The following is a 26,317-nucleotide window of genomic DNA, read 5'->3' as shown; positions in this document are numbered from 1 at the left end:
AGGACGAAGGGAAGCTACTGAAACCCGAGGAACCAGCGACGACATTTTCTGTACTGGTGGAGACAGGGATACCAGAAGGTTTAAACGGTCAGACGGTCTATTGGGAAGACATTGTTAATAGTGGAAATTTATAAATCCGGATTGATTAACTTTGGCAAACGCTACGTCTGCGCCGCTGAGATACAGCCATTAGTAAAGAAGATACAGTTCAACCGGTTGAGCGTTATCTTCTTAGTTACAGTATGGAGCCCTCAATATAGCCTGCATAGACCAAGTGCTCAAGTGATGCAATACAGATAATTCGGGCTGATCCAACCTCCATTTGCAAGATAGTTGCCATGGCCCCCAATGTTATGATCTGGGCAGATTCTTGGAATACTACATACCCCGCTCCCATTATGCATCTCATGATATGATTGACAATCATTTCCTAGTTTATCTGTTAACGTAATACCTGCCCTATTTTCCCAGGGGTATTCACTGTATCTCTCTGTTTAAATGAATAGGGAGGCTCTGTAGGCAATAGGAACATTTGCAAACCATAAATACATCAAATATTGTGACAAAAGATTGGAAGCACTCTGATTTAGCCGTATCCCTGTCAGTAAGTACCTCTTTAACATTTGTGCAGCAGATGCAATATGCTGCATCTAGGCGCCAAGGCATTGTAGATCAGAGGCAACGGTGCTTTTTGTATTTATATCACTTTACTTGTGACAATCAACTTGTTATCTTTCCATGTTTATTTCCTTCAACTTCTTACTATTGTATTTACTCTCATTCAATAGTAAGCTTTTTCCACATGCCTCATCAATACGTTTCAGCCGCAGCGTCGGCCTTTCTACAGCACAAATACCACTTTGTCTCATTGTTTTTCGGTCTCATCGTTTTAGTCTATGTACATGGCCGATTTCGTCCACGTCTTGCAAAGATCCCAGGGCCACCCCTTGCAAAATGGACGAAACTCTGGCGTCTTTACGACGTTTACAAGGGTCAATCTCATCAGACGGCGATCAGGCTACACCAACAACATGGTCCACTGGTAAGAATTGCGCCAAATGTCGTCTCAGTTGGTGATCCACAAGCTATCAAGACTATCTATGGGTTTGCTGGCGCATTCACAAAGGTGGGCGAATTCTTAGCCCTGTAGCTTTCTGATAAGTACTGATAGTCTCCCTTTAGACGGCATTCTACCCCATTCAAAGTATTTCTTGGCAGAAGAAACCACAAATGAACCTGTTTTCTACTAGAGACCCAGTCTATCATCGAGACCAGAAGAAGAAGGTGGCAGGAGCGTTCAGCCTCACAAACCTATTGGAATCCGAGGATGCTATCGACTCCTGTACTGAACTTTTCATATCCCGTCTTGATCAATGGGCTGCTGATGGCAAACCTATTGACCTCGGTATGTGGCTTCAGTACTACGCATTCGACGTGGTTGGTGAGGTCAACTTCGCGCAAAAGCTCGGTTTTTTAGCCACAGGTGGGGATGTTGATGGCATGATCAAAACAATTGAGGGTATCATTGCCTATTCATCCATCTGTGGACAAGTCCCTGAGATGCACACCGTCCTATTGGGTAACCCTCTGTTTCCGATCTTGTTACCCTCTATGGAGAACTGGAATGCGGTATTGACTTTCACTCTCAAGGCTATCAACTCCCGTACATCGATAAAACGAGACGGTGAGCTGGAGCTTCCTGATGAAGGAGGGAAGGATCTTCTATCCAAATGGGCTGCGGTGAAAAACAAAGATCCTCTCAAGATGAGTACCAGAGATGCTATCGTGCATCTTTCAGCCAATGTGTTCGCGGGTTCAGATACCACCGCCATCGCCCTCCGTGCAGTTATCTATTTCCTCATTAAGAACCCTGACAAAATGGCAAATGTTGTTCAGGAGATCGATGCCGCTGATAAGAATGGAAATCTCAGCGATCTCATTTCCTACAAAGAATCTACTTCGCACTTGATCTATACCAAAGCAGCCATCAAAGAGGCCATGCGGCTGCATCCTTCAATCGGCCTTCTAATGGAGCGGCACGTCCCACCCCAAGGGGCTGAGATATGTGGACATTTCTTTCCCGCTGGCACGATTGTTGGCATAAATCCTTGGGTTCTTCAACACGATCCCAAAGTTTACGAGGATCCAGAAGCCTTCAAGCCAGAACGCTGGTTGACTGCAGATCCCGAGTTACTTTCCAAGATGGAAGCCAGCTTTTTCACCTTTGGGGCTGGGTCACGTACGTGCTTGGGCAAGCACATAAGTATTATGGAGCTTCACAAAGTAGTGCCGCAGTTGTTGAGACGCTATCATATTGAGTTGGCAGATCCGGATGCTGATTGGGAAGTTAAAAACCGTTGGTTTGTGCAACAGCATGGTCTGAACTGTATTCTGAAGAAAAGAGCTGTTGCTTGAGGTAGACATCTGGAATATGCATACAGTACAGTGTTGTCTATCTATTTCATAACCGATAGTCGATAAATAGACGCTTGTTTAGGATGTACCTGTTTATTTTATGATAGGCGTGTATGTTTCAATGCCTCATTTGTCGTTGTTGACTATCTGTACAAACTTCCGTTCAAGTTTGAAAGGGCTTATATGCTGTACCTTCTGGGTTGCGCTTCTTACTCCAACTGGGTAGAGCCTAAGACAATGTTTTACTTTAAGCGAGAAGTGCAATGGAAAATGCTCGAAGGAAAGGGGCGAGTTAGTTCACGACGCGAGATTACTTTACAATAACACCAATAATCGATCCAAGCTCTCAATATAACACAGCAGCGACGCAAAAATATCACCATCTCCATATAATATTACCAATGATCAATTATTTAAAAAAGATCGTCTCTTTCAATTCTTTTAGTTTCAACAAGAGGAGCATAAACGTTTTTGTCTAAGCCAGCTACCACTGACAGTGGAGCATTAGTTAAGCTTGGTTTAAATGAAGTGTTCCAATTTGAACTAGTGCCCAAGGTGAAAACAGTGGCGTCGGACTATTGACAGTAGTAGTAGATTTGACAATATCTTAGTGGTTCCTTAAATTGGCACTATTGCCTCTCCATCCGATAATGTCGTCTCGACAGGGACAGCACATCACACGATTGCCCATTTAAAATGCAGCAACTGACTAAAGACCGGCTGAATTTTACAGTCTGTGCAGAAGGAGACAATTAGTTGTATACAAAAGGAAGACCTCCCCCCTTCGCAACTCCCAGGCTGAGATATTCTTAGCTGCCATGCATACTCTGATTACCTTTTTCGTTTCCTAGTAACATTTATTTGCAGCTTCTTCAGTATGAAGCCAAGGCAAAGTCTTGTAACCCTCTGGGTATCTGCCATATTACCTCTATGTTTAGGTATTACTATTTCTCCACCAATGGGTGGACTTGCCCTGGCAAGGGTCTTGTTCAACGAATCCAGAGATATCTTTTCTTCATCATCAGGTTACTCTGGTGATCCATCTGCAATCAGGCCGTTTACTGATGGTCCTTTCGGGATGGAAAAGGGCATTATTCTATCGACTGGAAGTTTAACCTCACCTTTAGCTCCCGGGGATACGTGTCCAAGCTCCTATACTACTGATCTATATGATGCCTATACCCAGACGTACTGTGGAACAGACTCCTATAATGGAGCTTCATACTTGTTGAACATTCTTCCAATAAAGGCTACTACACTGCTGGTCGACGTAGTCATTGCAAGCTGTGATCGAACGTGAGTATTCTACCATTGGCACAAGAATCATGAAAGCTAACAATTGCAAGCTCGGGCGACAGAGTTATGGTTTTGGTAAATGGTGTAAATTACGCAAAGGACGAAAACAACAACCCTTTGGATTCTTTATCAAAGTATCTCAGCGAACCCTGGGGTATACCAGCACCCAATGGAGATACTGCATTCTCTATGTCATCACCGCCTCTTCGATTTTCTATACCAGTCCCTAAAGCTTCTGTTGAGTTGAAGATTGCTGTATGCGATCGTTTCAATGGCTACGGTGACACAGCTCTTATGATCAAAATAAGACCCTGCGTTGACTGCAGTCAGTCCTTCAAAGTCGACTATGACACGACAAGTATTGTATCTACCACAACTTATGAAGCAACTTCTACAATCACGCAGCCAGCTTCAGGAACAATGCGCGGAACGATCTCTTACGTTACATATACAACTGCCTCTGCTACTAGTACTACGTCATCATCCCTGCCAGATTCATCCTCATTAGCAGTGTCAGCAACGTCTACTTCGCCTATTCTGTACGTCTCATCAGAATTGACCTCCTCAACTTTGTCAACAATGCCGACATCATTATCATCATCAATACTTTCCACTACTACATCAGTCACGACCTCAGCAACAACAGAACCTTCATCATCACTATTTATACTCACTACTTCATCTGATACTGTGTGGTCATCGTTATCATCAGAACTTGACTCAGCAACTACGCTGAGCACATCGGGGTCTACTTCAACCGAACCTTCGCTTGCATCCGTCTCAACTTTTACAACATTGCCATTATATACACAATCTCTATCATCAGAATCTACATCATCAACGTCACAATCATCAATATCATTCGGGTCTCCATCAACATCTGTATCCCAAACCTCACTGGAAGTCGCATCAACTGAAACACCTTCGTCTTCATCAACAATACTACCACCCGTACCACGATGTCGACCACGGAGATCTAGATAACGAAGGAGGCATTGATCATAAAGATAGGAATTACAGGCAGCAGCAGCAGAAATAATATTAGGAAGAAGAAGCTCAAGTCTTTAAGACAACATCTATGAACTCAATTGTTTAGTCATTGCGGGTTTCCAATTATCTTTTACATTGTCGACTTGGTTCTGTGTTACGACAGCAAGGATTTGCAATGTCGAAATTGGCATTGATGTGTGGAGAAAAATCAACGGTTAGATTAATATATAGACACGGTCGCCTAGATATTTGTGCAAGTGTTTACTTGGAGATTACGCTATTCTTTCGAGCCTCCATAACTGATGAACGTATTTCTTTAAGCTGTCATAATCCATGTTCCCTTAGTGTTAAGAGAATACACATTTAAATCGAGCTTAATGTACAGGGTAATTTTTGAGTCAATGAAAAAGCAACCTGTTTTGCGAGACTATAGATAGAGTTAGTATAGTTGCATGCTTATTGTAACCCAAGAGGTTTGAAAAGTGGTACGGCTACCCTGCTGCAGGCATGGGTCGGTTTTCTACCACGATAATATCACGTGATGAGCTAGAAGTTTTGCATCTATTTTTAGGTAAAGATTAATTAATTTACTGTTTACCGCCATTCAGAGTGTAAATAACTCAACAGTGGTTAATCTCAACCACCTTTCCACTTTGAACGTACATCTTCCATCAATTAACTGGTAACCGGCAGCTGGAAAGAATCGCATCATGACTCAAATTTCCGAAATCCTTCCGTGGCACTATCAGTTCGCCTTCATGATCTTCGAGGTACGCTGTCTGCAAACCCTAATCGTTATGAGCATCCAACCAACTTTTCTGTAGCCAAGTGTTATCTTTGCCACTCTTCCTCTGATCCCAGCATCGCCGATTGATCACTTTCACTCCCTCGCACCAGCCGACAGCGCTGGGCCTTTCTGGTCGCCCTCTCCTCTGCATGGATCATGCGATGCGGCGTCGGCATGGAACACTCCTCAGCTCCGCGGTCTCTGGTATGCATTCATGTCAGCTCTTGCCTTTAGTGGTGTCATTGAGCCACTGCTACTCTATGTGGCTCGGTATAAACTGCGAGACGTCCACGATGCAGAGCAAGTCATAAAGGCGGTTTTGTTCGCTTTTATGGCATTTGATGTTTTCCACGCAGGTGCGACATTAGCTGTGACAGGTGTAGCGGCAGCACTTCCTGGATCTAGTATGAATGTATACGTGATGGTTAATGTTTGGGTCCCTACTGCATGGTTGCTTGTGCGGACATTGTGGATGGTTGGTATTGCAAGAAAGTCTCCCGTCAACAAGACCGTCCGCAGGAAGATCAAGGACTAATTAACCTTAACTCTATTTACTTTATCCACCAATAGTGTCTAAGAATAAAACAATGGTTCACTCCAATACTAGTAGGTGTAGCACAATTTCTCGTTAGTGGTATCCATAACGTCAGAGACAGTGGGATCCTCAGCGCCAGCTAGGCCCATGAATGGCAGCATGTCGGTCAGAGCGGCGCGGGGGTTGGGAATCTCAGCCTGTGTCGAGTTATTATCAGCTGTAGCATTGCCGCCAGGTGTCATCAGACGCTCTCGGATACCAGCGTAGTCTTTGAGCCGGGCCACAGGGTCCTGCTGCTGCCAAAGAGCCCACAGGCGGTCGACCTGGCCGTGGTGCATGAAGAAGATAGGATCTGTTTCGTGTCGAAATTAATCAGGTATTAGTAATGATCGTTGTCGGAGTACAGGTGCACAAGAGGCCATGAAAAGGGTTAAGATGACATTACCATTGGGCGAGGACGAGGGGCCCAGGTCTCCCATCTGACCACCGACGGCACTGTGGATGGAGCCATGGGGGACATTCTCCAACTTGAACTCGAAGGACTCAAAGTCGGGAAGCTTGTTAATCTCGGCGATGAGCTCGGGTGTATAGCCGCTGGCGCGCATGGTACCAGGGCGATTCTCACCATCAAAAAAGTCGCGTGATAAGCAGTGCTCAGCAGCCATGCCTCTGCTGTAAGCTGGGCGGATGTCCTTAAACGGTCCGCCCACCAGACACTTCCACTCACGTCCATCACTGGTCTTTTCAATCTTGTCGCCGCCGTTACCACCGACGCCACTCACGGGGTCCCAGAAGTCCGAGCCAGCTACGTCTTTGACATCGAGAGTTCAATCCCAGTACCTTATTCTATTATTAGCTTGGCGCTCATCTAGATGTAAGAAATGACGGGAACAGTAGTACTTACACCATTGGCCCAGTGTAACCACAAGCCTGGAGCTGCTTGTGGTACAGATAGGTGAAGTATCTGTGCCATGGTAGGAACTGCGCAACGTAGTGAACTGTAAAAGCATCAGCTAGGGTCCTCTTTACTAATGGTGTTTGTGAGACGCGAGGTACGGTACGTACTGTCGTTGTTGAGGTGTGTGTGTACGTAGGTAAAATCATCGTACAAGGAAGTTTTCAGGCGGATACTGGAAGGCTTCTTCGTAAGGCAGATAACGGCGTCAGTATATTCTTTACGTAAAGTCGCATCTAGAGTACGGAACTCGACACGCTTGACCGGTTTGGCACATCCAGAAGATACTTGGCGCGGCAGAGTAGTCGCAACAGCGAGGCCAGTGAATAATGGAAGAAGTTGAGCGAAATGCATGGCAGCGAAAAGTTCTTAGTGGCAACGTTGAGATAAATGAGGGTACTTGATAATTTTATGCCTTATGCCGATGATAACAACGTGATAATTGCGGAGGCAATTCAGTGGGTGCACAAGTTGGGCAATATGAGTGAAGTCAGGCTGCACTTATAGAGATATAGTATTTTAAATACCTCTAGATTTATTCAACATGGTCTTGTAATCTATGCCCTTGAAGAGTCCACCTATCTACAACTGCAGCACAGACACAGCGATACGAATTTCCAAGTCGTCTAAGTGTTCTAGCTTGGAAGATCCCTCATACAGCCCCTAAAACTAGAATAGACAAGAGGGGAATTTGCGATAATACGAAGTAAAAGGTCTGAGAGCTACATCCTCACTGATGTCCTGCTCGTATGTGAAGTGGAGAAAGTGGAGATTTTACTTGATCGACAGTTTGACAATTGGCAACTCATTGTCAGTTTGTACACATACTTAGCATAACATCTCTGTTGATATTGGTAGCAGGAGTTGTTATCAAGAAAAGAGAATGCTTGTCCCCACCAGAATCCTCGACACTAATCCAAGGACAACAATTAACCCTTGTCTTGGAATAGTAGAAGCGGCGTTCTCACCACCCCCGTCGTCAGTGGCTGTTCCTGTCCAGGATCCGCTCTCGTCGCTTCCTCCCTTGGCCTTAGCTATATCTGACTTCTTATAGACCAAAGGAATTGCCGGAACCCAAGTCGCGAGAGCAATATTACTAAAACCATTTCCTGTCTCTTCTACAACCGCACCCAAGTTCACAGTGGTCAATGTGTAATCTGAGGCTCTGGTAGGTTCTATTCGTGAAAGTACACCGTCTGAGTATGCCAACCCATCCACAGATGAGATGACCGTTATTTCACCACCGCGACCATATACCATACAATGCTCCGAGTAAGTGTAAGAGCTGACTGGGCCAAGCGTTGATAAGCATTCTGCGTATCCGTACTGGTTACCTTCGTAACCGCTACATCTGTTAGTTCGGTGACGTTCAATTTTTCAACACTATTGAGATTGCTCATACCTAGGGCAGCAATATGCAACAGTCTCCGATACATCGAGCATATTTTTCCAGAAGTCGGTGGGGTAAACGCCCTGTGGAAATCCATCATACGTTGGTGCCGATGTTGTTAGTACTCCTGACGCGCTGAACTTGCCGCTCTCAAGATAAGACCGAAAAGTGTATGTACGCTTTTCGGTCTTAAAGAGATAGAGATCCTGTAAGAGGTGGGGGATCAAGGAGTAAACCGCCACTGAGAGTTATTGAAGTTGGGGAGATATCGCGAACCACCACACGCCACCAACATGGCCTCGGGGAGACAGAAAACAAGTTACATGAAGATCCTGCTTACTATGGTGAAGGTGGATACTCACGTAACTTGTATTCTGTCCCCCCTAGCATGGGAGTTCCTACTTAAAGGAATACATAAGTGGTCTTCTTTATCAAGGTGTTATGGTAGCTCCTAACAGCTGTTAGACTTGTGAGTCAAGAGCGTAATTTTCGTCGTTCACTCGGAAAGCCAGTTAGTTGGGTGTCCATAACAGTCAACCAACCGCCGAGACACGGCTTGGATTCAGGGGTAGGCCGCCTTTCGTGATACGTACATGCTCGACATCAGATGTTGAATGCCAAGCGCCACAAACACCACCGTATCTTTCCTGCAGGCAAACAGCATGGCCCCTGGTCCCCGTTCATGTCTCTGAGGCCCGTACTTTGTTAGTTGCACAGATACACAATAGTGGAAGCCTACACAAAGGACACATAGGGTTAATATTACGCTCACGCACCACTCCTGATAACAAGGTTTCTATCTTGAATTACACTTTTCAAGCACCATGACTCCGATAGTCACACGGGACCTTTTCTTCTTTCTCCCTGACCTTGCCCTAACATAAGGTTTTGGCTGGGCAGCGCTCACGCACACGCACATTTGTCGGTTGTCCTTTTCCTCTGGCGAGAGATATTTAAATTCGAGAGCTTGTCTTTCCTTCTTTCAAGCTCATATCCTCCTGTTATTTGCTTCCTAGCTACAATCTAAAGAATTCCATCGTCGGCATGGGTTCCGAGCACAATCCCATCATGGGTGAAATAGGACCAGACTTCCCATTCAAGGCCACGCCCAAGGCTGCACCCGCAACACTCAAGGTTGATCATGACTGCGGCGTCAAAATCACAACAGTCAGTACAATGTCTGTCATGGTATCCCTTCCTGTTCAGATGCTCATATATTCAAGTCTCCCGCGATCAATAACTCTCCATTGCCCGCCGATGGCCCTGGTAATGAGACCTTCTCGAACGGGCTCTTGATTTCCCTCTTGATTCTTGTCCCGACATGCACGGCATGGAAGTTGGGTGGCGGGTTCAAGACCACGGTGTTCTTCGCCCTCATCACCACTCTTCCGATTCTGATCACCTTCTGGGCCATCACCTCTGCCACAGCCCCGCGCACGAACGACAGAGTCAAGTGCCCAGGTCTTCCTGTGGAACACTACTTGACTTTTCACAAGGAAGAAGATCGGGTCAAGTACCGAGGACGGAACAAGGTTCCTATTGAAACGTTCATGCGCAAATATTTCGACGGTGACGCAGACTTCAACGGCGACGTCCTCGAAGTGCTTGAGTACCGTCATGATTGGGCGTCTTTCCGTTTCACATGGGAGCTATTTCGATACATCATTGTCAACTTTGCTACCGACGTCCTTGTCCATAGCCGGTCTCAGGATGAAGATCAAGTTCGAGACCACTATGATCGTGGTGATGACTTCTACGCTTGGTTCTTGGGTCCGCGAATGGTCTATACATCCGGCATCATCCCCGATGTGACCAAGGAGGAGTCTCTCGAACAGCTACAGGACAACAAGCTTGCCATCGTGTGCGAAAAGATTGCCCTGAAGCCTGGCGAAACCTTGTTGGATATTGGTTGCGGTTGGGGCACGCTTGCCAAGTTTGCTAGTGTCAACTATGGCGCAAAAGTAACGGGAATCACTCTCGGGCGTAACCAAACCAAGTGGGGGAACGAAACCCTGCGCAGAGCTGGCGTATCGGACTCTCAAATTCACTGCATGGACTATCGCGACATGCCTAAAGCCAAATACGACAAGATTACTTGCCTGGAGATGGCCGAGCATGTCGGCATTTTCAAGATTACTAACTTTCTTCGACAGTGTCGTGATATGCTGGAGGATGACGGCGTCATGCATCTCCAGATCGCAGGCATCCGACAAGCTTGGCAGTATGAGGATCTGGTTTGGGGCTTGTTCATGAACAAATATGTTTTCCCAGGCGCAGACGCATCTACGCCACTTGCTTATTACATCGGGTTTTGCGAAAGGGCTGGCTGGGAAGTCAAAAGGTAAGCGGCGGACCTCTGTTGATGAATCCAACACGCGCGGAAGACGTGCTAATGATGCTCAGTGTGGACACCATTGGCGTTCACTACTCGGCCACAATTTGGCGTTGGTACCGGAACTGGCTGGCGAACGAAGCCGACGTCACGGCCAAGTACGGACTGAGATGGTTCAAGGTCAGTTGAATCTTTTCCGTCGTAGCAGCTGCAACTAACCAGATGCCCAGATCTGGAAGTATTTCCTCGCATCAGCCACCATCTCCTCCCGTCAAGGCTCTGCGACCTGCTACCAGATTACTCTAGTCAAAAACATCAACAGCGTTCACCGCATCGACGGAGTCTCGACGCAATTTGCGCTCTCGAGTGCCCTTGAGGCAAGTAAGAAGGCTGGCAGGGCAGTTTTCCCAGCCGACAAGTAAGATCGAGTGTGACCGGAACATCCAATGGGAGTCATCTCAACTGTCAGAGGACAGCGCACCGCACCGCCCCGGCTTGACTTGCCTCGCATGAATGAGCGAGCTCCCTCTCTGTAGTTAATGTTTGGCAAGACTCTTCTTTTAACTTTTGTTTGTCAATAAGGACATTCAACCGGACCTCAATTCCACTCAGTATCTGAAACCTTGATGCACGCTTTAGTCATGTGAGTTTTTTGGCAGAAACCAGAAGCCAAAGCCATAATGCCAACAGAGGCGTTTCTGGCGGCTTGTGTACTTCTTGGCTGGCGTAATAAGAGGCTGTACATGTGGCAGGTTATGGCAGACTTGTCGTAAGGAGTGACTTTTCACAGAGATACATAAAATATACGCAATTTATGTAAATCTACAGTCACCACCACCCATTAGACAAATACAAAGCCACCACTTGCTGTAAAGTATCAAGAAGTCGCTCCCAGCCTGCATACTTGATGTCCACAAAAAGGAAATACCCCCCCTTACCCCCCTTAGATTGCTCACAGGATGGACTGAATACATACATGTGCACCATGCCTCTTCGTATTGTGACCGAATCATTGAATGACACCGAATAACACCGACTAAGTGCCACAGTTCTGCATCCGATTTGTACCCAGACGGTTCAATGTTCGGTATTGGATGAAATTTGACCGGTAGATTATTTCCGAACATCGTGAGGCAGCATGAATCCTCGGGTCAGTTGGACATCTATCTAGAAGGGGGAAGCTAATCTTGGGTCTATCTATATGTTCATTTCCCCCTTTGTGACAGACCGTACTTCATCTGAATAGTGTGAGTAGTGTACCTTGAAGATATGTTTTCCACAATTTGCTCTGGTGCAATTCGCCTGTTCTACAACCCACCTTGTTTGTGGCTCTTCTTTCTTGTGGTCGGGCTGTTGCTGGCACGTGGTTATGTTGTTCATGTTCGTAACGAAACCAAAATCAAACAACACGGAGGTCGAGCACCTCAATATGGAGGATGGCTTCCATTAGGTATGCACAGCACAAGAAGAAGGACAGATACACGACCTTATGCGTCTTGATGAGTTACTGACATGGCGGTGCAGGCCTGTCATTCCTCGTTGATTTCCACAGCGCCGTGACCAGCGATGAGACTCTTAAATTCTAGAACGACACTTTTATGCGTTTATGTAAAACCAATGAGAGTCCTTACACTGCCGAGGCTATAATAGCAGGCCAAAGAATTATCATCACAGCGGATCAAGAAAACGTAAAGGCGATACTCGCAACACAGTTCGATGATTTCGGGAAGGGAAAGAGGTCCAGAGACGACTGGGTTGACATGCTCGGGAACAGTATGGTCTACGCTAATTTGTTACTACTTACTTATGATTAATGGCATCCGTTAACAAGGCTTTGGGAATCAGGCATCTTCAATTCAGATGGTCAGGCCTGGCATGAAGCCCGTACACAACTTCGGCCAGTGTTTAATCGGGAGCGCATCAGTGGCCTGGAGTGCTTCGAACGTCATGTGCAAAATCTTCTTCTACTACTGGATACGGACGGTCAAACAGTGGAAATAAAAGACTTGTTTCTTAGGTTTACTTTGGATGTCTCGGCCTACTTCACGCTCGATGTAGATCTAGATACACTGAAGAGACTTTTGAACAGATTTGCAGAGAGCTTTGAGCGACTCCGACACTGAAAGGTACAGAGGGAGAGATCGAAGCCTTTCAAGTTTCTCGTGCCGAGAAGCCGGTATCAGGCAGATCTGGACTACATTGAATCATTCATGGACCCTATCATCATGGAAACCGTCAACGAAATCAAAGCGGAAGAAGCTGGAGAAACGCCTCACAAGAAAGATCCCGGCTTCAACTTACTTCGCGCGTCCGCCGAGGTTTCCACCAACCGTCACTTCCTGCGCGACGAACTACTTACGGCCTTGTTCGCCGGCCGTGATAATACAGCTATGGCATTCACCTGGATGCTTTACGAGTTGGCACGGCACCCGGATGTCGTCAGGGATCTGCGTCAGGAAATCGATGCCCAAATCGATCTCAACAGTGAACCCGGATACAAGACTCTGAAGGATATGAGAATACTGTCCAACATCATCAACGAAACACTTCGCCTCTATCCTCCAGTTCCACTCAACACTCGCGCTTGCCTGAAGGATACCTCACTGCCCCGAGGTGGAGGACCACTTGGGAACAATCCTATCGGCGTACTCAAAGGAACAGGTATTATCTATTCCAATCACCTTTTGCGTCAGTATACCCTTTTCAGTTCCTTCAACTCAACAAAGTCTAACTGTCTAAAAAATCAGATATAAATCCAGAGGCATATTCCACTGTTCCGGAGGGTTTCCCTCCGGCTGATGAATGGTGTCCGAAACGGTGGAACAATTGGTTCCCAAAACCATGGGCCTTTGTACCATTTCACGGTGGCCCTCGCTTTTGCCTCGGCCAGCAGCTGGTGTTGGTAGAGATGAGCTATACTTTGGTCCGACTTTTCCAACGTTTTAGTCGACTCGAGCTGCAGATGGATGAAGTTGGGACGGCTGAAAAGCAAGCAAATCCATGGGTTAGAAGAACAGGCGAGCCCGAGCTTGTGGAGAGGTACATGCAGAATCGACCCCGAATGGTCACTGAGATTACATTATTTCCTAGGGGAGAGGTGAGGGTGGCGTTCCTCAGGTAGTCAAGGTACTATTCACATCGAACCAGATATTTCATTTATATTTCTGTGGCCTATTTACAGTCGTTGGATAGTTTCTCATATTCACTCGGCGTCACACATTGAAAACCAAGATTCAAATGTCTAATTAGATACATGTATTGACTCAGATCTATACGCCTTCTTTTGCCACTTTCTAAATTTGGACTGTCCAAATAATATTGATATCTATCTTCAAGTCAAAAGCAGTATTGAATGGAGAGTAAATATCTTCTATTAACGTACATGAAAAGGGAGTGTTGCAAACATGTGAGTGCGGCATTGAAAATGTAGGTATATAATGGCTTACATTCGACTACGAATAAACCCCCCTGAATCTTAATCATTCCTATCACCCATCTTCTTCCATTCAAATATTGGCTGAGCTATCTTTCCCTGTAGAGTAGGAATGAATTATTTAGCTTGATGTATTCGAAATTGATTGTTGCCTTTCGAACTGAAAACCTACTTGCATAATAAACGATGGGGGTGTCAGTTTCAAGACCTCGCCCTCCAGTCTGACGACTCTTTCTTGTCTATCGCCTAGCCAGTTTGGGAAAGAACAAAGGCCCACGCTGATATATATCAATGTTTCGTCTCCTCTGGCCTCAACATCAAACGTGCCAGCGTAAGCCAAGAAGTGCCTAGTTGCATCTGCCAGTTCCTCGGCAGTGCCGTCCAGTAAATTGTTGCCTTCCCACTTGATGGCTCCAGGTCTCATGAGTTGTGTGGAGACGTATCCATCAGGAGAGAACAAGATGATTCGTGTGCATTTTTCCCGATGGTGTACAAAATACTTGGTTTAACATCCGGGCTGTCGTAAAGCTCTGTTCGGCTGGAAATAAGAGACCATGAGCCAATAAGCTTATTACGGACCTCTTGAATTTGTGCCATGGTAGTGTCGTGGGGGACGATTTCTATTAAAAATTCGGAAGTAGGGAAAGGAGCTTCCCCACTCGTGAGAACGTTGTTTAGTATACAAGCGACGTCCTTGTATTGTACTCTAGCATCTTAAAAGAAGGCATGAATTGTTCGGTATCCAAGTCGCGAACGGTAAAGAGCCTTCGCTGAGATACATTGGTAGATCGCTCACCTTAGCTGGGAACCAATCGGACCATTACACTGACTAACACCGACTCAATGATTTCTAAGCACCTTACCTTTAGTCATGGTATCCAGTGATAACGGCAGATTTACGAAGGCACAGAAAGTCAAAACTGAAAGGGTTCTGCGAGGTAAGAGATGACAAGAACAGTCAATGTAGCTCGGGACCTTGCCAAATAGGGGAAGGAACCACAAACTTATGATTGTCGTCTGAGGCCGTTGAATGTCGGGCGAATGCTTATCAGAATGCTATACAACATGAACGGCTAACTCTGTCAACTCGTAGCCCTATGTCTTCACCAGAATAAGTTACTAGTGAGATGGAACGGAACTCCATATCAACGTCGATGATTTGGAGAAAAGGATGTCAAGATTGTGGATTGGCCGATGGGGTTAGAAGAAGCCAAGGATGTACGAATACAGCTAATGGATGAAAGGACATGGATCAAGAGCAGGAGCAATCTGGTGTTAGACAAGAATGAAATTTCTGTGAGCATTAAGAGCATTTTTAGATGGAAAGGTTGTAGTATAGAATAGAAGTAGGCTAACACGTGTATATCTACATCAAGGACTGAGTATCTAAATTAAGAGAAGCTGCTATCAGACACCGGTTCAACACACATCAACGTATGGCTTAGAGACACTGCGAGTACCACTCGTTGTGCTTAGTACACTTCAAGCCAGAGGCACACTTGGTCGGACCAGTGTAGCTAGCTCCACCTCCACACTGAGCATAAGCAGCGGCGGCAACACCAGACTCGGACTTTGGCTTGGCTACTTCTGCGGCGGCAGTTTCAACTGTGGGTTTCTTGGCCGTGGTAGTTGGCTGGGTGGTAGTGACGGGCTTGGCAGAGGCAGACTTGGTAGCAACAGGTGCAGAAGTAACCTTATCCTTGGTAGATCCAACAGTCTTGGTATCCGAGCTGGAAACACCGGATTGCCAGCCACGCTCACGAGACAGCTCGTACCACCAGTTTCGCAGCATCCAGCCGTCAAAATCGGTGACTTCAGTAGCAGAACCGGCAAGCATGATGAACTTGGACTGGCCAGTGGGAGTCCAGTCATAGAAGTCATCCAGAGCGAAGGTGTGGCCAATCTCGTGCTGCAGAATGTGGATGTTCTTGGTACCAAGAAGGTCCATAAAGTACTCTCGGCCGATGCGTTGACCCCAGTCACCACCGGCACCACCCTGCATACCGTCGGTAAGCCAAAGAGAATTATCGTAGTGTCGCTCCGCGCCACCAGGGCACTGACTGTAGTCGCCATCCTGATGGAAGAAGCGACCACACTTCTCAGAGCATTGGGGAATCCCCTCTGCGTCGGTATCTGTGTAGATGTCGAGGCCGGTGGTCGATCCCTGGAGGAGACTCTTATCTTTGACAGCCCAACCGACGACATTAATCTTGACGTCCTCGTAATGAAAGTTGTCCCATCCAGAGACCCACTTCATCCAGCTGGTATATGAGTCCTGCAGAGCCGTGGCAACCTTGGTACGTTGCTCGGCTGTTACAGAAGCAGTTGACTCCCATCGGACACAGACGTTGAGCTTGCCCTTTCCAGCAATGACTTGATCCCAGCCGTAGTTCTTGAATCCCAAAGCATCGCTGTAAGTTTTGACTTCGTGGTCCCAGACTTCCTTGAGAGCCCCGGCGAGGTTCGAAGGGGGGTTCCATCCGGACTGGCGCTTTGTGGGACGGTTACGAGGGATGCTGCTCCAAGATCGACTTTGGACGGACGCAACGGACTGCCATACTGAACCATCAAGGTCAGACTTTGCCGAATTGAAGGATTGGGCTGCGGTGGAGGTAGCGAGAGTCGCCAGACCGAGAGTGGATGAGAAACGCATGTTGTAGAAAAAAAGGTAAACGAATGTAAAATGTATTTAACGAGTGGACTTCTTAGAACGAAAGAAATAAAAGAATGTCAGCCAGTGACCTGTCGATAATTCAAGCAAAAGAGCATAAGTGACATTCACACTGCAGTATATAAGTACATCTGACTGGGTTGTACAGAGATGAAGATTATCGGAATGCTCGGATTCTGAAAAGGGACGACACCGGGGTCTTGATTGGCGGGATTAACTGGCCGGGAAAGACAGTCCTTCTATAGACCACGCTAAGTCACTCGATGCTTGTCACTGGTTTGAGAACGAGGCTTAAAATTACAGTTCCAAACGAGAGCCGCTAAAGAAAGGTCCACGTTGTTTCAAGTATCATCCCGATGATCGGCGATAAACCCCTGGGGAAAAGAGCGGTTCATGGTGGGATGAGTTGGACTGATTATCAAGTAGAAGAGACTCAATGCGTCAAGCTGGAAGCTACTCACTATCAGTTATTGATCAGACAAGGAATGTAATCATTGCAATGATCTTCATAAGTAGTCGTTAAACATCTTATGTGGATTTCATCTTACCTTTCTCTTTCGGTTTGTCTGTGTAGGCGGATATTATCTATGTAGTGTCTTATTTCTCCCACTCGGCTCACTTGAGCATGCGACCATATAAACGTCTGATTTAAAATGAGTCGTTGTTTCAGAAGTACTCCGACACTAAGATATCCATGAATACGAGTATACGCGTACCGAAGATTATTCCATTGCTCCCCGTCCAGTTTCAAAATGCTTGGCTACAAGCCGTACTACCGCAGTAGATTAGGTTCACTTGCAGTTTAAAACAGCTAATTCCTCCCAGCTTTGGTCAAGAACGACAGGAGATACTCACTTCTGACTTCAGTTCAATTACACTCTTTTTTCCCATTCTCTACGCTCTTTAAATAACTATCTTGGGAGATTCCTGCCCTCCTCTTATACAAAATCCGACATCAGGATGTCGCGCCTTCTTACTTTCGTCGCTAGCCTGGCGCTAGCTGCTGCCCAGCTCAGTTCTTCGTCGCTCGAGAGCCATGTAGATACCCTCAATCTAGGAAGCTCTTTCAACCCTGTCAAGGAAGCTTACTGGACCGGTCTCCCTCACCATCGCAGGACCCCTTTTGCTGTTTCTCCCGATGGCAAGACTGCGTTTCTTGCCTACCTTGATGCAAGCGGCAAAGGTATCCACATCCAGGGCGTCAACCCAAAGAACTTCACCGCTGTCGGCACTCCCATTACCATCAAGGACGGTAAGGAAGCCGGTGGTCTAGTGGCTCATAACGACGGTTTTGCCCTTCTTACCAACGAGGTCGTCTCAGGAGAGTCCAAGGACCCTCTTCCCGTTATCTACAAATACACCAACGGCAAGCAAGCCTTCCGTACCCTCCTCGGTGGTTCTGGCTTATCGGGTGATGCTCTTGCCTCTCCTGATATCAACGGTGACCTTGTCTTCTCCGAGAAGGCTGGCTACTACGCCGCCTACATTGTGGTGACTGCTTACAGTGGCTGGGCCTCTGGTCACTTTGGCGATGCTATCCGCTACATCACTCCAGAAGGAAAGGTTGAAGATATCCAGGGCGCCTCTTCCTCTTGGGGTTGCTCGCATAATACTGGCATCGCTTTTGAGGCCGCCGATGAGCCTCCCTTTGCATCACTTTGCGCCGAGGACCAGGGTGCCATCTGGCTGAACACTGAGACCCAGGGTATGAGCAACAACGGTGTCAAAGTCTCCAACGAGCATGTCATCAATGGTGCTAGCAACGAACCCATGGGTGGAATGAGCGGATCTTACAGCTCCCTCGCTCGCTTCATCGGTTCTGACTCCTACATTTTCTCTTGGGCTTCTCGTGGTGCTATCAATCTCAGTACCAACGACTGGATGGGTGACGGCTATACACACTCAGAGCAACGCACTACAAACCGCAACGTCGCGATTGCTCTTTTATCTGACAAGAAAACTCTTGTTGGTGAGCAGGCTACCTCTAAAGTCGGTGCTAAGGACGGTGACAGCCAGGTCAACTGGATCACCGACGGTACCAACGACTGTTCCAATGTTCATGTCGCCGCTTTTAATAATTCCACTGCTCTCGTCACCTGGGAGGAGATCTCCAACCCTGTGTGTGACAACGAGGCTATGGGCTGCAGTGGCAAGTTCGCTGGTACCAAGTTCCAAGTTGTCAACAGCAGCGGCAAGAAGATAGGAAAAGCTATTACCTCTAATGACACATTCATTGCTGGTGACATGGTTACCATGTCTGATGGTCGAATTTGCTGGCCTTATGTCAGTATGACTTGGAATCTCAATGGACCTGTTCAAGCTGCAGATGTTAAGAAAATGTCATTCGCTTGTATCTCCAATAAATGAGTATAGAGAAGTAGACGAGAGCCACCTAGCCAAGGGCACAGGCAAGCGACGGGGATCTATCAAATTTGCTCATACCTCACTTAACTCGTCATTAGCCTAGACAACTTCCTGGCGTTTCTCCTGCAAGACCACGTTGAATATTGGAGCTTTGGATTTACTCTACATTTGTATGATATTGATCAAGGGAGGCTTTGAAGCCAAGAAACGGTACAACTGGACCAGGTAGCATGGACATCTACCTATCTTCCACAGACTTCACTAGATTACTAAAAGCTTCTCTATTATCTATCATCGGTATGTGTGAATACACGACGTTTTATTGAGAACCATTTAGTGCGCTGCCTGCAGTTCTGGAGGGGCTGGATAATCATTTAGTACTATTTTCTCATTATCAAGTTGACACTCGGGTCACCTGGCTATTCAAGTGGACATTCGTGGGCCAGCGTTGTGAAGATAATCTAACGAATAAATGTCGGAAACTAGAAATGATATGCAATTGATAAAACTGCTACCAATAACTATCAAGGTCGAGTGAACTCCTCCAGCTTCAACCCTTCAATTTCAGCCTCAACGGCATCTAAAATAGGATTTAGATACTCCGTCAGACAGCAGTGATGCCGAACTAAAGTGGGAGGTTCTTCCTGACTTTGAGTAGGCAGAGACGAAGTCGCACGGTGCCATTTGCCTGAAAACTTGGAGGCATCAGCGCCACTCTCTGGTCCAAAATACGTATGCAGGTGAATCCCGAATAGTGAAATAATCACAGCAGAAATTGACAAAGACGGGAATGGCGGCAAGGGCGGTGGCCAGATGCGTGCTGCGTTCATGCCTTGGATCAAAGTACCCAACATCATGGATCTACAGCCATAAGTACAGGGACCCGCTTCCTGAGCAAGCAGTTTCGACTGCAAATCAGCCAACTCATCCATAAGTTCTTGAAATATGGATACTCTCTTAGTCTGAATGGAGTCTAAATTCATTAGCTAAAACTACCTAAGTTGCAGACAAAAGCTCACTCACCTATAACACTTTGGCGAATTGGTAACTCGAAATTCGGTACAATGTCAGTACCGGACTTGATAGCAAGCCTGGTAGCACGTTTGAAAGCTTCTGAATTCTCGAATACAAATGATGCATGGATAATTTGGTAAATCGATTTGTTCGTTATCAATAAAAGACGGAAGGCGGAATATTTTAGTAGCCAGTTTCTTCCGGGAAATGAGAGAGCGTCGTGACATTCGAGGTCGTCGACGATAGATGCAATATCAGCGAGTAGGTCCACAGACACCTCTTGTGGGACATCACGAGTCTTTCCGTGGATGAAGTTCAGGACTATTTCGAATGCTGTGGGTTGAAAAAGAGCCTCGAAGGTCCAGTGATGAAGTCCATCTTCCTCTTTTGAAGCTTCCTTGAAGTTACTCGAGAACATCTTGCTGGCTCTTCGGGATGCAAATGAAAGGTGTTTCTTGGAACACAGAAAGTGTTTCTCAGTGTGTGGCCTATCCTCACTCTGAACGGCATCGTTAGTAGTCACGTTGGACGTCGCTGTGGTCTCGGTGGTAGACTCGTCGTCTGTCGCAATATTCTCCGTCACATCAGGGTTCGCGTCATCGCTTCTGAGTTTCAGGATGACCAGGGTATCGCCCTCATCATCAATTGTAATACGCGTAGTTGTCGACATAATGCACAATTGTGTTTGTTTAGGGTGAGGTTGAAGTTGAATGTAATTAAAAGACTCAGATGCTCCACAAGAGGGCACAATGCCCAACTGAGAATGATGATGTTACCGAAAGGCTTTTATTGATATCCCGCCATCAAAGCCAGTAAGCCACACATGAGAATGACTGGGTAGCTAATGTCTATTTTTGGAAACTCTTGCCGATCGGATTTTGAACCCCGCATCCTCGCTGAGTCTCGCTACCATTACCCGTCATCATTCTGATGACAGCAAAACAACCCAATCCACAGCATGCCTATAGTGAGAAAACCATGCTTGGAGTGCAAAAGTAGGATACTAGATTTAAACATAACGGTATCTGACTAACGAAATCCAATCATTACAGACAAGCATCTCAAATGTCGGTGACCCTTGCTCTATTACAAGGAGGTCCTCGCGACTGATCCCTTCTCTCTAGGTGATCAGAGTTCGGAGTTTTGCCGCCGGTGTGAAAGCAAAGGGTTGGAGTGCGTACGTTCCCGGGGTCGCCAATTTAGACAAGGGTCATCGGCAAATTATGACTCGCAGTTCTCGGGGACGCAGAGCTGGGTTAGTAGCAATGCCAAGGAGTGTAGGTTTTCGTTCTAGTTAAACATAATTTGGGCTGCTGAGGTAACATTTAGCAAGTTCGTCTTCAGACTGGTCCTCGACGACACGCAAAAAAGATCGCTATTGGGGATGAGACGACTTCGTCGAGTGAAACGACAAGTACACCTGCCGAGCAGTTGCAAAGTAACCTCTCTGGTGGTGGCGCTGCACCAGACAACTCAACATTGGTACTGCAGCGTTCATCTTATGCGAATGCAGTGATATCAGAACGTCTGAGGCCCTTTACCAACAATCAAATTCATAGCACAACTGGTTCACCTTCGTATTCTCAACCTTTTCAGAATAATCTTGCTCTTCCTAAAAGGGATCCCTCTTGGGGTGGTTTACTCCATACGCTTGAGCCACCAGGTGGAAAAGATTTACCATTAGAAGGCATCCAAGAAGCATGCCTATTGCGATACTTTATTGAGGATTTATCTCCCTGGGTATTTACCTATCCATACAAAAGTGTTCTGTGTTGTCGCTGACGTATTCAGTTTGACCTGGTTGACCCCCAACGGCGGTACCAACTGGTCGTTCCAGAACGAGCTCGTCGCTATCCTCCACTTCTCAACGCAATTTTGGCCATGTCGTCCCGCCACCTCTGCCGACTCGAGAAATATAAAACACCCAATGGAATTGTCTACCGCAGCCAACCTCTACCAAACCTCACTCCTGGGTCCGCAGTAGAGTACATGCTCAAATGCATTCCTGTTCTGAAAGACTTCCACACTACCCAGGATGGAGAGATTCGAGAGCTCATCGTTACAACGGCTGTGATATTGCGCCACTTTGAGGAACTAGATGATCATGATCAAGAAACCGATTCGGAAATGGACTTTAACGAAGGAGTCAACTTTTTAGCAATTCTGAATGCGGTACTCAGAAGTTTAACAGCTGATGACTTGAACCATCGGAGGGGGTTGTTGAACGCCTCATACTGGGTTGCGTTGAGACAAGAGGTCTACTATTCATTACTGAAAGGGTACTCACCACAAATAGTTGAGCCACCTGGAGAGTGGGTGGATATATCACCCGCCAACAAACTTGTGTCCCATACGAATCAGGTTGCAAAATGGCTATTCGGTGATAGATCCAAAGATGGATGGCGTAAGCATATATCCAACATGCTTTTGGTAACGGGAAACGGCTGACTCGACATAGAAAACCTCAAAGAGCAAGAGGAGTATTTGGATCAATATGTCACGCCCTGTTTTGCTCCCATATTGCACCGGCCACCTGATAAGATCTCTGGAGATGTATTCCCAACAGTATGGTTTGCTTCACCTATTGCTCTTACAGGTATGCAGCACATGATGATTGCAAAAATGATTCTAATCGCTGAATCGCCATTACTATCGTAAGATGTCCTTGAACGGAGTCACCGAGATATCTGCTGACTTTTTCTAGACATGAACAAGACATCCGCGCTGCATATCGCGAAGCAGAAAGAAAGGTCAGGGCCTTGGTCCTAGAGGTTTGTGGTTCAGCAGTGCAACATCCAGATACAGAGCCAGCACTCGTTAATGCTACTCTGGCTATACAAATGTATGGTAGCTTTTTCACTGATCCTTGGGAACGAGAGGCTTTGAGGAAGACGGTGAGAATGTTTAGAGATTGCCAAGCGTGGCCTTTGCCCAGATTATTGAGAGCCTTTTTGGATGCTGGCAATTGAGGAGATTATCTTTTGTCAATTTCGGCAACATTTTCGTTGGCTGTTAACAGATGGTTGGTGTGAGCACTCAATAAACTGATGCAGGGTAAATGACGGGTTTAATGAGTTATCGTATACTATTCCCGTTATGCAACTTTAGCCGCACTTTATGGATTTATGCAACCTGGTCGCATGACCTGATCCGTTCTGTCCAATAGAAAAGCGGGTACATCCCCACTTGGAACGTGACCGAGAATTGCCGATCAAGATTCTTATCTCTCACTTCAAGTCAACCTCGACATCACCAAATACCTCACAGAGATACCTTCATCATGGGCATCTTTCGCATAGTGAGAAAAGCCATTGTGCCGGGTCTTCTCGGTACATCGACAGCCGCCGCTTACCTCGCCTCTCAAAACCCTGTCATCTCCCCGCTTCCAGCCAATGATCCAATCTGGTCCTCAAGACTCTTCAGAAGGGCCAACCCCAACGGAAACCCTGCGACGCAGGATGTCGTGATCAAAAGAATCCCACTAGACAAGATCCGCCCTGAACTTCTTCAGAAGAACGGAGATTTGGCACTCGAGTTTTGCCGTGGCATTTGGAGCGGTTGGGGTAAGTTCCGCACTTATCATGAAGTTTGATGTTGGACTGACTAACATATCTAGGTTACGATATTCAGCGCAGGTATCTCAGCTTCAAGTGGCGTGGTCCCGAGACGGAACAGCAACTCTGGGATCCTGAACAGCTTTCCACAAGCACTTACGACAGAGGTACTGCCATCACCGACCATTTCGAGGTCGTGGAAAAGACTGCTACATCCATCACTGTGCGCTGTGGTGATTCGCCCCGCAACCAACCACTGCGGCCATCAGATGGTCTTTTCCAGATCAGCGCCACTATTGACAAGGCGCACGAGGAGGTTGAGCTTCGGCTCAAAAGCGTATTGTTTTCGAGTGAGGGCAAGGTTGCGGGAAACAAGGGACCTATGCCTGGATGGATGACTGAGTTGCATCAGTGGTATGCTAGGATCTGGGCTGAAACTGGATCTTGGAGACTTCTCAAGTAAAGCTCATAACAGTGATGAGGGATGATGATATACCATGTTGATACGAAGGTGGACTTTACAGTATATTTATGATGACTGGCAATTGAAACATGTCCCTATACCCCAAAATCTCAGTATCTTTTGTTTCCTTGCGCTTCTCCCAGAAGATGTCTCTGAAGAGTACAGCCTTATCATAACTAGATTCACCCTTCTTCACACGAGTAAGCGGGGTGGATACTGACTATATACGCCCCCAGGAGGCCATGTTACCCCTTCACGGACGTGATTACATTTGTCAGCTTCTTGCAATTACTAATTCACGACATGCTAGGATATGTCAGCTCGCAAAGGCGACTACAAATAGCTGTATCTGCCATGGCAACTATCAAACGAGCGACTCCATGACTGTCATCATCGCCAGAACAACAAATAATGAGTTCTAGACCATACGAGATCACGGTCCTCGGAGCGACTGGTTGGACTGCCACCATCTGTGCCGAACATATCGCCAAAACCTTCCCGATCAACACGGAATGGTGTATTGCAGGCCGGTCACCGGCCAAACTTGAAGCCTTACGTCAATCCCTATAGTCTATCAACCTAGATAGGCTGGAACCGTTCATTCACGTCGTATCTCAGATTGACGAACAAGCCCTCGATCCCCTAGTTAAGAAATCCAAGGTTATCATTAATGGAATTGGTCCATACCACCGCTACGCAACTCCAATTGTAGCGGCCTGTGCTAGAAATTGTACCCATTATGTCGACTTCAGTACGGAGACTTCATGGGTTTCGGAGATAATTCGTGACTACCATGAGCTAGCCGTGGAATCAGGGGCAACAATCATTCCGGCTATTGCAGGATCAAGTGCTCCGTCTGATCTCGTCGCATGGCTCATTGCCTCCTACCTCAATGATCATAACTTGCAAGAAGCATCTGAGGTGGTTTGTTCGGGGAGGATGACTATGCTTGGCATGCAGGGCGGTTCATTGCACACTGTTCTTGATGTTGCAGAAAAGTACGGTATTGGAGGATGGTGGACCGCATATTTATCTATTCTGTTGCCTGATACCGAGCCTGTAGTTGGCACCAAGACAATTTCAGGCTATTAGAACTAGCTAATTACTAAACCTAAAACAAATACTATCCAAGTCCAAATCGACCTTGCAACATAATGTTTTGATGCTGCATTATTAGAAGATGTTGTAGTAGCAGTTAAAGATGGTTCAAAGTCGAAGACATAAGATGAGCCGTCTGTTGACTTTGTGCTCTTTAATGTGGTCGTTAATTGATCAGCGCTCTACAAAATCATTATTAGTAAATTGATATAACAAATAGATCTTCGACTTACCTCTGAAGGATCTGTTAAGGTGGGTGCAGCTGTGGCTGCGCAATTCTGAAATTCCCATATATTTGATGTTATCGGCATTTCTCCGTAGCACGACATGCTGCCATCGATTTCGCAAACGGAAGCCAAAGAGATCATGGAACTCTCACATCGACAGCTCGTAAAGTCCGCACCCTTGGTGTAAGAAGTTGAACAATCTTCTGTGGCCTCGTTCAGCCGATAGCAGTTCTGGGCAACCGTTTGACAAAAGTCTTTATCGAACGTCCTTGTTGGCTGCGCAATGGATCGCGTGGTGATATCGTTTGAGAGATAAGGACCGCAGGCATCCTGCCAATTTGCAATTTCCTTGTCCCAACTGTTGTCAAAGTCGTTGGACAACAGGCACTGTCTGGCTTCACCTTTGCACCTACATTACGGTGGTCAGTAACCAATACAAGAACCAGCGACAGATATGGTCTTACCCGACATAAGAGTCAAGCAGTTCTTGCGTACAGAAGCAGTCGATTAATTCCTGCTTTTCGGTGATAAGATTGCACTTTTTAAGAATGCGATCGACGTTATCACAGTTAGGGAATTTGGTTACTTTTCCCATGCAGTCGCTTGGCTGTAGTGAGACTGCCGACGTTGTAGTGATTGTGCCTAGCAGAGCAGCAACACTGGCAAAATATCGAACGTGAAGATACATTTCCGGTATTAATCGAATAGCGTTAATAATATCTCAACTGAACACTGTCTGGGGGACTGCCTTATATCAATTGCGCTGTGTCGGCTTCGCGCGTGAAATGAGAAT

At 46.5% G+C, this 26,317-nt stretch overlaps 10 protein-coding genes across 10 annotated transcripts; 6 read left to right on the top strand and 4 right to left on the bottom strand.

Annotated features, from left to right (window-relative positions):
- Window positions 1–3,373: 3,373 nt before the first annotated feature.
- On the top strand, window positions 3,374–4,628 carry FPSE_02366 (uncharacterized protein; the record flags this gene model as incomplete). Its single annotated transcript, XM_009255485.1, has 3 exons — window positions 3,374–3,711; window positions 3,762–4,250; window positions 4,436–4,628. The coding sequence occupies 3 exons, from the start codon at window positions 3,374–3,376 to the stop codon at window positions 4,626–4,628; spliced, it is 1,020 nt and encodes a 339-aa protein (XP_009253760.1).
- A 783-nt stretch (window positions 4,629–5,411) lies between these two features.
- FPSE_02367 (uncharacterized protein) lies at window positions 5,412–6,023 on the top strand (the record flags this gene model as incomplete). The annotated part of the gene is made up of 2 exons (XM_009255486.1): window positions 5,412–5,471; window positions 5,526–6,023. The coding sequence occupies 2 exons, from the start codon at window positions 5,412–5,414 to the stop codon at window positions 6,021–6,023; spliced, it is 558 nt and encodes a 185-aa protein (XP_009253761.1).
- Window positions 6,024–6,091: 68 nt separating this feature from the next.
- FPSE_02368 (uncharacterized protein) lies at window positions 6,092–7,332 on the bottom strand (the record flags this gene model as incomplete). Its single annotated transcript, XM_009255487.1, has 4 exons — window positions 6,092–6,375; window positions 6,469–6,834; window positions 6,947–7,021; window positions 7,089–7,332. 4 exons carry the CDS (start codon window positions 7,330–7,332, stop codon window positions 6,092–6,094), a joined length of 969 nt encoding a protein of 322 aa, XP_009253762.1.
- A 2,104-nt stretch (window positions 7,333–9,436) lies between these two features.
- On the top strand, window positions 9,437–11,122 carry FPSE_02369 (uncharacterized protein; the record flags this gene model as incomplete). The annotated part of the gene is made up of 4 exons (XM_009255488.1): window positions 9,437–9,535; window positions 9,592–10,709; window positions 10,772–10,880; window positions 10,931–11,122. 4 exons carry the CDS (start codon window positions 9,437–9,439, stop codon window positions 11,120–11,122), a joined length of 1,518 nt encoding a protein of 505 aa, XP_009253763.1.
- A 1,803-nt stretch (window positions 11,123–12,925) lies between these two features.
- Window positions 12,926–13,997, top strand: FPSE_02370 (uncharacterized protein; the record flags this gene model as incomplete). Its single annotated transcript, XM_009255489.1, has 3 exons — window positions 12,926–13,361; window positions 13,448–13,797; window positions 13,968–13,997. The coding sequence occupies 3 exons, from the start codon at window positions 12,926–12,928 to the stop codon at window positions 13,995–13,997; spliced, it is 816 nt and encodes a 271-aa protein (XP_009253764.1).
- Window positions 13,998–15,574: 1,577 nt separating this feature from the next.
- On the bottom strand, window positions 15,575–16,786 carry FPSE_02371 (uncharacterized protein; the record flags this gene model as incomplete). The annotated part of the gene is made up of 1 exon (XM_009255490.1): window positions 15,575–16,786. One exon carries the CDS (start codon window positions 16,784–16,786, stop codon window positions 15,575–15,577), a length of 1,212 nt encoding a protein of 403 aa, XP_009253765.1.
- A 978-nt stretch (window positions 16,787–17,764) lies between these two features.
- FPSE_02372 (uncharacterized protein) lies at window positions 17,765–19,171 on the top strand (the record flags this gene model as incomplete). Its single annotated transcript, XM_009255491.1, has 1 exon — window positions 17,765–19,171. The coding sequence occupies one exon, from the start codon at window positions 17,765–17,767 to the stop codon at window positions 19,169–19,171; it is 1,407 nt and encodes a 468-aa protein (XP_009253766.1).
- Window positions 19,172–19,692: 521 nt separating this feature from the next.
- On the bottom strand, window positions 19,693–20,852 carry FPSE_02373 (uncharacterized protein; the record flags this gene model as incomplete). Its single annotated transcript, XM_009255492.1, has 2 exons — window positions 19,693–20,141; window positions 20,192–20,852. 2 exons carry the CDS (start codon window positions 20,850–20,852, stop codon window positions 19,693–19,695), a joined length of 1,110 nt encoding a protein of 369 aa, XP_009253767.1.
- Window positions 20,853–23,462: 2,610 nt separating this feature from the next.
- On the top strand, window positions 23,463–24,199 carry FPSE_02374 (uncharacterized protein; the record flags this gene model as incomplete). Its single annotated transcript, XM_009255493.1, has 2 exons — window positions 23,463–23,745; window positions 23,799–24,199. 2 exons carry the CDS (start codon window positions 23,463–23,465, stop codon window positions 24,197–24,199), a joined length of 684 nt encoding a protein of 227 aa, XP_009253768.1.
- Window positions 24,200–25,471: 1,272 nt separating this feature from the next.
- Window positions 25,472–26,212, bottom strand: FPSE_02375 (uncharacterized protein; the record flags this gene model as incomplete). The annotated part of the gene is made up of 3 exons (XM_009255494.1): window positions 25,472–25,477; window positions 25,531–25,933; window positions 25,989–26,212. 3 exons carry the CDS (start codon window positions 26,210–26,212, stop codon window positions 25,472–25,474), a joined length of 633 nt encoding a protein of 210 aa, XP_009253769.1.
- Between the last annotated feature and the right edge of the window lie 105 nt (window positions 26,213–26,317).

Source organism: Fusarium pseudograminearum, chromosome 2, assembly GCF_000303195.2.
Source record: "Fusarium pseudograminearum CS3096 chromosome 2, whole genome shotgun sequence".
NCBI classification, from domain to species: Eukaryota; Fungi; Ascomycota; class Sordariomycetes; order Hypocreales; family Nectriaceae; genus Fusarium; species Fusarium pseudograminearum.
Note: the sequence above shows the minus strand (reverse complement) of the source record. Positions and strands in the feature narration are given on the sequence as shown.